Genomic DNA, 11,810 nt, shown 5'->3' with positions numbered 1-11,810 from the left:
TAACAGCTGTCACCCATAACCTTGGCATGCATTTGTCAAAGGGAAAAGGGCCCTCAAGGATGTAATTTCCCTTAATTTCATCCCTATTTTACTTTGTTGATGATCGTGGGTGGATACATTTTTTGTAAAATTTATTTATTTGTTTAAATAGTAAAAATCGCAAAAATGTGTGTTCACGATACAAGTTTATCGGATCAAAAGTCGGGCGAGTCCGATTTCATACCCAATGAAGACTTGCAGCATCCCCCAGCTGAAGATTCGGACACAGAAAATGAAGAAGATACTAATTTGGGGCAATACATGCCTCTGTCGCAAAATGATGAGGATAATATGATTGCTGGCAATCAGGGTAAGTGACAAAAAAGCAAAGGTGCCTTTGAGGAAGGAAGGAAGAAGCTATGAATTCTTTATATTTAAGATGCAACAGAGGATGAAGATGATGAATCTGAAGAGGATGTCAGTGTTGATAAAGGATTGGAAAGAATGGATGCAGCAACTGTTATGGCCTGTGTTGTTCCAAGTATCTATCCCATTATAAATCATGACATGAACAAGGTAATTCATAGCTAAAAGCCAGTCATCTAGTGATAAATAATTCACTTAATAAACATCTTTCTGTTATTCACCCTGTTTGTCCTGTCCCCTGCCATTTACTTAAATTTTGTTTATAATACTGGTGTAGCCTGTGTAAAGCAATACATTTATAGGCAGATAGATTACCATCAGTATCTACTATAGACCTGGATGAGAAAAAAATACAACTAGTAAAAGATGTGATGTTAACTATTGAGCTGCCCCCTGAAAATATTCCAGAATGGGCCAAAAACATTCCAGAGGAAGAATGGAAAAACCTTGACAAAACCATTTTCTCCAAATACTACAAAAAGATAAGTGATTAAGTGAAATTTGCATTATTTTTTACAAATTAAAAATATAATGGACTAATTGTTTATAGTTTAAGTTACAATCTGTGTTAAAACATGTTATGGTAATCAACTTTTCTGTTATTACTCTTCATCCCTAACAACTGGTTCTCCATCAAGTTTTTTAAGGTTTGGGAGTCGTTTAATAGCTTCAGCTTTCCACACTGACTCCTCCATACTGTCATACAAAGGATTGCCCACAAAAAGCAAATCTTCTAAACATGGTAGATCTTGCAACTTTACATACTCACTCCAGTCTTTTATCATGTTATTACCAATATAAAGAACCTGCCAGTCCAGTCATGAATTATCAGAAATTTTGTATTCACTTTCATTACCTTGAGCTTTTTTAAAACCTGAACTCCTTTAACTTTCTCAATAAAATTATAGGAAATCCAAAGCTCCTCTAAAGTGTCTGCCACCCCTTCAAGTCCAGAAAACGATTTAATGTAGTTGCGACCCAAAGACAAGATTTTAAGGTTTTTCAATGCGCTAACGCCGGCAATTTTCTCAATCATGTTGGTGGACAAGCTCAACTTTTTGCACTTTTGCAAGGATGAAAGTGAATTGTCCATTTTTTCTATGGGAGGCCATTGGAATTGAAATCCTACTTCTTCAGCTTCAGCTATTTGCTGCCCTAAAAGTTACTCTATTAACTTTTGAATTTAGGGTTCTAGCTTGTACCTGGATGCTTGTCTTCCCATCTTTTAATAGCATCTTTTATAGTTGTTGGTTTTGACATTTTTTTTTAAGGTTAAAGGTTCTGCTGTATTGATTTTACAGTTTTTGAGTTGCCATAGTAGCTAATTCCTTCACCTTAACCATTTTACTTTTAATAGTTTTATTATAAAATCTTGGTTTTGTTAACAAATAACACAATATGTATTGCACTATAATACTTTGAATGATAATAGTTCTGGACATACACAAGTACATATTTAGGTAGGTACCTAGCTGCTAATATATAAAATATCTATGTCATACACAATATCTACATGACTATTTACAAACATTATGTACCTAACTAGACGCACATTACAGCGTTTAAGTTAAAAAGTATATAAGAAGCGAAAAAAGAAATAAATTAGTTTTATCACACAGTTTAACATCAGTGACAGTAAAATTGTGTACAGGGTGTTGCCTATTGCCTATAATTTATGCACAATTGTCTATTACAAGTACTGATTTGATGATCAGTGATAACTGGCCGCTAAAATATGGTTCTAGTTTTTGCATTGAACTTATACACAACAAATGTAAAATATTCTAATAATAAACCATCTTCTTAAGTCTTTTCAAAGGTATTAAAGCAAATAATAGGAAGACGATAATGAACTCTTCTGAGCAAAATTAAGGGCTTAGGATTATAGGTAACTCTGCAAGAGTATATGTCAGGGTTATACAACTAACCCCCAATTAAATCGACCCTATCAGCTAGATAAACTCTGTGAAGCATCGCGTTTTTAAGCACAATCGTTTCCAGCTAAAATAAACAAGCCAGCAATAAAAGGTTTTTGCATCTGGTAACTATTATGTTTTCATTATTTACATGTAGTAGATATCAATGCCAGGAAGCGCTAATAACAAAACAATTTCCTCCAGCCACTTTTCTCAACAATTAAAATTCCTTATTTTTGTCATGGTGTCATTTTCAATTACCCGCATTTTCTATGATTATTAGTAGTATTATTGGAGTCGATTAAAGTTATTGCTTCCAGTTTTATTCATTCCTTATAAGTTGTTTTGTAAAATTTATAAAAACCAGCCATCACAGGTTGGTTGACTGTTTGTTTGAGCTTCAATCGCACTCTTCTCGATTTATCTTCAACAATCCAAACTTGCAAATTTAAGAGATCGACCCTAATTTCCACTTTTGACTGTCTTGTCTGGTGTTGCATTTTTCTACGGTTACGCCGCCCCGTATATCACTGTACCGGGTGTCCAAACACAGCGGGTACTTGATGTGTCTGATTAGGCCGCCCGGATTAATCATTTGCCAGGTTTGCGAGTAGGAACCGTCACAAATGCGCATCACTGGCAAGGAACCTTTACCGCTGCCGATCAAAGTCAGGCAAAGATCCTGGTGTTTTAAGTAGCCTTCAGGTGTTAAGGTCCAGTCTTGATTACCTATTAATGGGAGTAGTAAATTGTCATTGTGTAGAGTTTTATAAAGATATACCTGCTGTGTGGTGACATTGGTAAATTCCAATAGTACCATCCAGAACGTGCCCTAAAGTGTCAAGACAATAAGTCCCTTGACGTATTTCTCCAGGCTTGGGGATTGTGGATGGTATAGTCAGTTCTGGATAAATGTTATCCAGGTACCATTTAAATGACTTGCATTGCAAGTTTTTTCTTAAGGAAAGCCGTTCACTGATACTGTAAGGCGCCATTTGATCACTTAAAGTTTCAAGCTTGCATTATGAAGAACTTACTTTCCAAAAGGTACGTTTCTAGCCAATGGCACGGCAGAATAGTAGAAGTTTTTGTAGTCATCCATCCACACTTCCGCCGTTCTTCTAGTGTTTTTGGCAAACACAATTCCACTACCCCCTGGGAAGGTGTAGGGATGTTTTTTCCTGAATACATGACCCACCTTAAATTATTTATTTACTCAACAAGGTTTTCATAGAGTGGAGTAATAAAATACCCTGCTGCAGGGAATAATCTCCAAGCTACCCCCACATTGCCACACTCTGAAGGAGATTTCAAAGTTTTCTGCTCCCCAAATGTCCATTTGCTTATCATATTTGCCCAACTTGTCAAAATAGGCTTTGTTTATGACGAACAGTCCTCCAGCTATCATAGGAGTTTTAATTTCCTGTTGGACATTAATAAATAATTACTTGTGGATGGTTGTGGACATCAAAAGTACCTACCTTTGTAGGGTCATGTCTTCTCGCTTCCCTTTGGGAAAAACTTAAAAACTCCCACTTAAATACCATAGTCCAATCAAATCCACCGCGTAAATCAGCTGATGCTCCGATATATTGGAAATTATCCATGCTGATCACATCAATAACCGGACTGACCACTCTGGTTGGGTCCTGGGTGTTGAAAATTTTAAATTATTTCTCTGACAAAAAGTGGGTGGTTTGAGTACCTCAGCCACCCGTTCCAGTAAAGGTTCCAGCCATTTTTCGTTGCATTCACAGTGGCTATCCAGGAAAGTTAGAACGGTGGATGTGGCCGCATCTGCACCCTTAACTCTAGACCGCATCAGTCCTTCACGTTTGTCATTTCTGATCACTTTCACTTTACGGATTTTGGCTAATTCCTCACCATCAGCAGCTAAAGTCAAATTGCAATGTAAAGAAAAAAAAAACGTTAAGCACACTTACGATTATCACTGTAGTCGTCCACCAGTATGATTTCATGTATTAGATGCTCGGGGCTTCTATTTAGAACACTAAAAAAATACATTAAATTAGTTAATTAACACACATATTTAGTGTGAAACCGTATATTTAATTTAATATGAAGCTTTAATTGGGATTTTTTAACAGTGTTTTAAACTTTCTTGACAGGTAATTAATATTCTTAATGACTTCTTGAATAGAACTAAACTGTACTTTTTTAAGTACGACTATGCTTCAAGTACTTTGGAAGTATAGTTTTTCTTCCTCATTTTCGTTTTGTATTTTGTAATCCAAAACAGTTATTGAACTAGAACGATTAAACTGTTTGTAATTGATATTGCCAATGATTTTTTCTGTTACATTTCAGTCCGGATTAGTAAATCCGTTACCAACTAAAGTTAAAAAGTTTAACTGTTTTTTTTTTTAGTGGGAAAAATCTGTTGTACTTGAATAAACATTAACGCACAATTCAAATACGAAAAAGAACGTCAGAGGTGAATGTCACAGACGAATTGAAAGGCACCTTGACATTGCAATTTAATAGATTGATCGCCTATTTGTAATAAAACCACATACCTTACAACGGTTCTTAACAATGTAGATCTGGCCTCGTTATGGAATGTGATAATAACGCTGGTGGCCGGCAGGTCGTTCTGCCACTCTCTTCTTCTGCATCTGTTTAAGAGAGAAAATAACAAAAACCATATACAATCTACATTATTGTCGAAATTTTATAACCCGGATATGTGCGTAAAACGTGTTTTATTTTCAATAATAATTATTATCTGTATATACTGGAATATAATTGAAAGTTGCTGCTGTTTTCTTTTGACCATCCGGATCCGGTATTATCTGATGATGGTCATCAGCGAAAAGGAATTTCTTACAACCAATTTATGGTAGTCGTTTAACTCGATTGTAGTTAGATAACTTTCTTTATGTTACAGAGAGTAATTATAGTTATTTTGTTCTAAGTTTTTCCTAGAGAAGGACAAATTTTGAGGTCCATATGTCTTAACAGAGTTTCGGGGTGTTCTTTTAACTAATAACTTACGCTGGATCTCTAGTATCAGGAATATCTCTATTACTGGGTAAACTGTCACTAGCTTGTTGATTAAACCGATTCCTAGTGTAAGGGTCTTCTCCTTGCCTAAGACCTCCACCTGATACGTAGCTACCCTCATCAAAGTATTTCCAAGACAGTCTACAAAAGAAAGTGTGGATTTTTAAGGTCATAATCTCGCTATTAACACCTAATTGCTAATAGGAATAAAAGTGAGAATTGTCGAATGTAATCTTTCAATTAGCATCTAATTCTATACCTTCCATCGGTTGTTTGGAAGTTCTGAAGGACCAACGGAAATTCCGGTAGATTTGGTGGAAGTTCTTGATGATTGTTACTGTTGTTGTCTGGAATTGCTGTGGCGCTTGAGCTCTCAACAGGAAGGAATTGATCTTTCAGTCTCAGTGCTCGATTCTCAGTCTGAAACAAAGTTGCGCGGTGAAGATTCCATCCTAGGTCGGTTTACGTAACCGGTCGATTGCAAAATACAATTAAGGCACGATGCAAAAGCCAACAAAGAACGGGGTAAAGTCGGTGAAAGGAATGCATCTATGTACTATTACATTTAGACATGGCGAAAGTTTATTTACTGGCTTTGTCCGGGTTGAAATCACTGGTTGTTGAGAAAGATTCGTGACCTGGAGATCCATTAAGATGATGATCTGATTTTTAAAATCCTGCCATTTTTACTGATGGTAAGAGAGATTATTAAAAAAACATTAAAAAGTTCCGCTAATTGCTTTCTAACAATAATTGTTATTATATTCAGTTAAATAACCAGTGAGATTGATAATAAAAGTATACAAACTTGCTCGATAATACCCAGTTTCACTGGATAACATGATTTAGTCATTTCCGATATGGTCAGTGTAACAGTTTTGCGTATGCATTTATTACATAAACTAATCTCAAATTACATTCAATCTGAATTTAAAACGCTCATTGGTATACTTTCTCAATCTTCATCATCCCACATTCACTTACGACCTTCACGATTCTAACTTAAATACATTTTAATGCTGCAGGGAACATTACAACATTTTACGACAGATCTTCAATAATAACTCTTGCTGGCTGACAATCTCTTCGTTCTTCTAGTCCTGCCGTTTTTGATTAAGCGAAATTTAAGTCAAGGTGAGTGTTTTTGGTTTGGCCTTCAGAGTAGCTATTAAATGTTAAAGGTGTCTAGTTTTGTCAAAGAATGCAGCCACTTTTGATATGAAGAAGATCTTGTGGTTGGGCAACCTTTAAAATTTGCAATAAAGAAAACAATGCACCAATGATTTGATTTGATGAAAGAAGATCTTTTTTTCTATATTAACCCTACTCACACGTTCATGGTTTGATGAATCGTAAAGATGTAACATACGTAAAAGATCAGTTAAATGATGATTAAAAACCAAAGTGTTGATTAACGTAATTACCGAATGGTTTGACGCTCAAACTTTCTAGTTCATATACGGCGAAAGTTAATACACTAAATAAGTACTGTCGTTTTTATAATTCTATATTAGTTTTACCCGCAAAAAACCTAAACGATCCACCTGCTCATCGTGTGTTAACACGCCAGAATTAAAAAAACCGTAAAGCTTCATGTCATGGAACAATCAGAGCGCATCTAATAAATATTTATGCAAAAACGGTAGATAACAAAATAAAAAAACGTGAACGTACTATTCAAGTTCGGACATTAAAAAACGAGTCAGGCTAAATCGCTTTAAGTGAACCGTATCATTGTGAATCAATTTACCACTTACCCCAATTTCGAACCACGATTTCTCTTTAACTTTTCTGTATGCAAAACCAATACCTTTAATACAGAATTACTCGTGTAATTATTTATTGGTTCACCCTGTATTAATATGGTTACAAACCTAAGTGGACTGTAATGTATGTAATAAAGCGCCACTTTATTAATTTACAGATATGTCCCAGCTAATTACTTAAACGGTCCACTATGTAAATTTGTAGTGTTAACGTCTGGGTTGAGTTTAGATTGTCTAGATACAATCGGATGATATACAAAAGAGATGAATGAAATTTTTAAAACCTGATTTTGACCGTTATTATAATTCAGTCAGGTAACCAAATTTCTAAGACAATTTCAGTAATTTCGTTGGTGGTATATTCTAAAAATTTACCACCATATAACAAACATAATAAACAATAAAGCCAAAAGATATACCATCATTTGAATGAATCTAATTAAGTTGAACAACAGTTTCTTTGTACTATTACTACTAAATTAGCCTAGTTTTTCACATTAAAATTCCCACCGCAAATCAGTCTGGATGGCCAATAAAGCCTGTGGTGTAATGCTTTTTAATCAAATGTTTGATGGTGTAATGATTTATGTACCAAAACTTATATGGGAATGTGTAATACATTCTCATCACACAGCTGTTTTAACTGGAATAAGTACTACAATCACTTGATGGTTTTTCAACTAGTACTCATGTGAGTTTTGTGTTCACATACAGAAATGATTTCCTTTTCTATTGTTTGTTTCATAGGATAGTTAACTTACAACATATTGTGCACACTTATTGCATAATGCATTATTAACATCGCAGCTCTTCTAGCAATCCATCATTAGCAGATTTACCAATTCTGCAATCAGTTGAAAGAAGACTATAGAAGGACGTATTGTGTTCTAACCCACTTTCAAAATGTAGCATTAACATGTATCAACCAGTATACCACATAGTCCTTATCAAACGTTTGATTTTAGCATTCGGATCAATCACACATTTCCAATTTAGCATTGGGACTTTCATTTTCACTGACGACCAAAGTGAAGGTCGGAGATATTACGATATTTTTAGATTACTATATGTAGCAAGCTAAGTTTGTTATAATGTCTGTCCCAATTTTTTGACTCCAAAAGAAATATTAATACATGATACATAGCAGGCGCAAAACCCAATAAAAGCACTCAAATCAAATTAAAGAACGTTGACTTATGACTTTTTATCAAAATACGGTCACCACTTATCTGCCAATGCATTAACATGAGTTGATTGATTAAATTGCTAGTCTCCCAATCCTAAATTAGTATAGATCAGGAAAACTAATTAATTTCTAACTGAAACCCATTATTTAAGCAACTCTTCAATCAAGGTGCTAAAACAAGTTTATGGTTCGTTTACTGAAAAGTCAGGAAAATCTATATTGAATAACACTCCTGTATGTGGTGTGAGAGTAAACATTTCCACTCCGAACATTAACCCCGATTTAAGGGTTGAGAACCTTAAACGATTTTATTTTACTTTTTAAATTTATATACAAACAGTGTAACTGGAATGACTGCCGTTCAGACTTGGTTTTTACCTTATTTCCATCATCGGTCACCCTCGGTAGATAATAAATGATCACAAACATCCACCCCACAGTAAAAGCGAGCATGATTTTCACGTTTCTCCTCATTTTCGAAATTAAGCTCTAAATCCGGTCCCGGTCAGAAAAAAATTAAATTATTGAAATGTTCGCAACATGGATGCGCATTTTTTTCCGACCGCGATTTACTGTTCACTCTCTCATTCCGACTAGATAGTCCAATTCTCGCAAACTAAACGGCCTCCATGACGATACCGCGATAGCTTTTTCGGGGGCCCCGTCGATGTTGACGGGGTGTTACTACCGCAAAAGGCACGTCTGACTGATCTCTTTCTCGCCAAGATTAGGAACATATCGAGAGTGAGAGAGAGGGGACAACGGACGACGCCGAAACTAGATCGGCGTCGCTGTATTGACCCACGACGGTTTGCCTCTGTTCCGTAGGCGCCGTGTGCGCTTCTGCTGACCTGACGCTGTTATATACCGGGAGGCTACAAAAAATAGTAACTAACTAACTCAGTTCCAAAATCTTAAATCTGGTAGCCCAACAGGATACAGTATTATTAGAGCATTTTTCCTTGAAACCTCCCACAATTGACATGTTTACGCGTAATCATAAAAAAAGCATTCATTTCGAAAAAAATTCGACCTAGTTTTTCATCTAACAACTTTTTACTCTGCCCAGTACCTGCATATTATTATGACACATCAAAAAACATTTATTATTAGGTATTAATTAAATTACCCGCATTATCTTGCTGTATGCAGCAATTTCAGTAAAAAGTAACAAAAAAAATGCAAATTTTCTATTAAACAGAGCCACAAAGAAAAAAAACTGGACGGACTTACTATCATCATACAAAATCATCACCAACAAACTTGTTTATCAGAAATAAGCAAACTTAAGGTATTCTTACTAATCAACCGCATCGCATAGGTTGGCACCGCCGAGTTGTACAACACGCACAAAATATTGTTACCAACTTTAACTGCGTGACATTTATGATACTCCGAACACCAATAAGTCTCAGTTCCATTGTTCTGATCGTCCAACGCCAACTTATCGCTGCGCTGATCCTCGTAGATGTTGTTTTCCTGCCAAGTTTGAGTGTTTGGGATTAATGTGTTCATTACTGCTTGATAGAAAAAGGTTCTCAGTATGTCCAGTCTGTGTGATGAACTGTTTGAACTTTTTCTAGCCGAGCCTGGTTGAGGGTTTTTGGACATGACGTATTTTTTCAGTTTGATGTTGACCAATAACAGTCTAGTAAAACAAAAATGTCTATTTTGAATTGTTAGAAGAAAACTCTTACCCTAAAATTCCACCGTCAACGTTCACGTTTGAAGGAAAATTTCGGGGGGCACATTGAGAAGCCGATTTTAGTATGTCGGTGGAGTTTTTAAAACTCTGAGCCGCTGCTTGTTCTATGTCCAATAGAGCAGGAGTAGAGCCGCAAAGACAGCATACTTGAACGTCGCCTATAAGACTGCAAGCCACAAATCTAAAAGCTACCTGTAAATATGACTTGCTTAGCAAAATGTTGACTCTAAAGTCAACTAAGTTATACTGTAGGACTTTTGTAAGGCAAAAATACTGGAATATCCTTAGATATGTCTTTATTTTCAGTAACGGCGAGGAAGAGAAGTAAGCGGATTTCGTGAGGGTGTAAAGACCACCAGCTTTCAGTGGCGGCGGCCACTTTCCCATTCACCAAAATGCAGCTAAACATCGAATCCACGCATTCACTGAACGAGTCCAAAACTATCTGAAATTCTCTATTTTACCAAAAAGAATGCCATTTTTCGCTACTCATATACTTGTATTAAGTGATTTTCCGGGCATAGTATTGTTTCCACGTAGCCCACAATATCAGATGAATGTTTATTGCTAGAATCTCCACAGTCTAAAGAGTCCAGTAAGCGGTCCAACACTGGATAGCACACCTAGAGAACAAATAAAGCAAACGCAAATTGCGTCATATATGATCAGGTGGTTACCCGTAATTCTCTTTTTAAACGCTCAACGTTTCGTAAAGCTTTGGCCTCTTCAATGCCAACAATTAACACTACAGCGTCGTAGACGACTCGCAGCAGACGATTTAATACGTCAACAGAGCAACCGCTGGCCAATCCAATTATCACCAGGCTTGATAATGAACACACAATTTTTAGTAAGTATAAAATAGAGAATAGCAAAAAGTTAAGTTAAAATCATTCATAGATTGCGCCCAAAGTAGGTGTAAAGTTCTGAAACTGTTTAAATTAATTACCAATACACATTACATAGTGACTACAGTAAAGAAAATCAGATTGAAGTCTCCTTCAATTAGGAGAAAATGACCCAAGCAAATTACATTGTCAAGACCAAATCATAGCTACAATATAAACCTTAATGGGTATATCCAGTCCAGATACCTTTTGTGACTTTACTTTAAGGCTAGTTTAAGCAACCTAACCGTTTACCTGTCATTAAACTCCTTCCAAGCCACTGCATAGTCATCTGTCAAGGTATTGAACATCTCAAGGTTTAGTGGTTTCCCAAACATGTGGACCCCATTTAGCGATCCCAATTTGGAGAATGAAAGCTGCAAGGAATTTATATTGCGTTAAGGTAGGAGAAGTACAACCATTTTGTACGAAAAACCTCGTTTTGGCAATAGTTGGAATCCTTAGGTAAGGACACTTACGCTTTCACAATTTCCCTTTTTTCGCGAGAATACCGGTAGGCCTCCGGCTGAAGTTATTCCCATAACGTAGGCCGACATTTCGATATTAAATTTAAAAGTTTTCCCACTTAGTTTAAGTGAAATTTGAATTTACAAAGTACAAGTTTGGAAGTAAATACACATTTCAAATGGCTTGTTTATTGTTTACATGCAGCTGTCATATTATATGTGAGGTTATGTGGGAGTGTATACACGACCGCCCACGGTTTCTACAGTCCAGTTATTTTAATTCTAGATTTATGTTAAGAACTGATTAAGTGTACACAAATTTACTAGAAACAGTAAAAACTCTTCTCGATTTTAGGTGCGAGGAAAAAAAACATGTTTTATTTTTTTTTGTGGTAGGGTCGTATATACTATACCGGTCACGGATCATTAATACTTTTATCTGCGCCACTGAATT

At 35.9% G+C, this 11,810-nt stretch overlaps 4 protein-coding genes across 4 annotated transcripts; 1 reads left to right on the top strand and 3 right to left on the bottom strand.

Annotated features, from left to right (window-relative positions):
- The first annotated feature begins 16 nt into the window (after nt 1–16).
- Nucleotides 17–996, top strand: LOC145735392 (uncharacterized). The gene is made up of 3 exons (XM_081989270.1): nt 17–349; nt 419–555; nt 708–996. The coding sequence occupies exons 1-3, from the start codon at nt 166–168 to the stop codon at nt 897–899; spliced, it is 513 nt and encodes a 170-aa protein (XP_081845396.1). The 5' UTR covers nt 17–165; the 3' UTR covers nt 900–996.
- On the bottom strand, nt 912–1,729 carry LOC145735390 (dynein axonemal light chain 1-like). Its single transcript, XM_081989268.1, has 3 exons — nt 1,608–1,729; nt 1,262–1,560; nt 912–1,211 (listed from the first exon to the last, which is right to left on the bottom strand). Exons 1-3 carry the CDS (start codon nt 1,663–1,665, stop codon nt 1,008–1,010), a joined length of 561 nt encoding a protein of 186 aa, XP_081845394.1. The 5' UTR covers nt 1,666–1,729; the 3' UTR covers nt 912–1,007.
- Nucleotides 1,730–1,747: 18 nt separating this feature from the next.
- Pgant2 (polypeptide N-acetylgalactosaminyltransferase 2) lies at nt 1,748–9,045 on the bottom strand. The gene is made up of 11 exons (XM_081989252.1): nt 8,676–9,045; nt 5,605–5,765; nt 5,337–5,486; nt 4,859–4,957; nt 4,265–4,332; nt 4,027–4,214; nt 3,803–3,970; nt 3,574–3,744; nt 3,359–3,519; nt 3,103–3,302; nt 1,748–3,050 (listed from the first exon to the last, which is right to left on the bottom strand). Exons 1-11 carry the CDS (start codon nt 8,769–8,771, stop codon nt 2,770–2,772), a joined length of 1,743 nt encoding a protein of 580 aa, XP_081845378.1. The 5' UTR covers nt 8,772–9,045; the 3' UTR covers nt 1,748–2,769.
- Nucleotides 9,046–9,473: 428 nt separating this feature from the next.
- Nucleotides 9,474–11,704, bottom strand: fy (fuzzy planar cell polarity protein-like protein). The gene is made up of 7 exons (XM_081989256.1): nt 11,369–11,704; nt 11,145–11,266; nt 10,680–10,827; nt 10,500–10,625; nt 10,250–10,447; nt 9,995–10,194; nt 9,474–9,945 (listed from the first exon to the last, which is right to left on the bottom strand). The coding sequence occupies exons 1-7, from the start codon at nt 11,444–11,446 to the stop codon at nt 9,549–9,551; spliced, it is 1,269 nt and encodes a 422-aa protein (XP_081845382.1). The 5' UTR covers nt 11,447–11,704; the 3' UTR covers nt 9,474–9,548.
- Between the last annotated feature and the right edge of the window lie 106 nt (nt 11,705–11,810).

The sequence above is a fragment of the Ips typographus genome, linkage group LG11, assembly GCF_016097725.1.
Source record: "Ips typographus isolate SLU linkage group LG11, UJ_Ityp_2.0, whole genome shotgun sequence".
Lineage (NCBI taxonomy): Eukaryota > Metazoa > Arthropoda > Insecta > Coleoptera > Curculionidae > Ips > Ips typographus.
The sequence above is the reverse complement of the archived record's forward strand: the minus strand, read 5'-3'. Positions and strand labels throughout refer to the sequence as shown.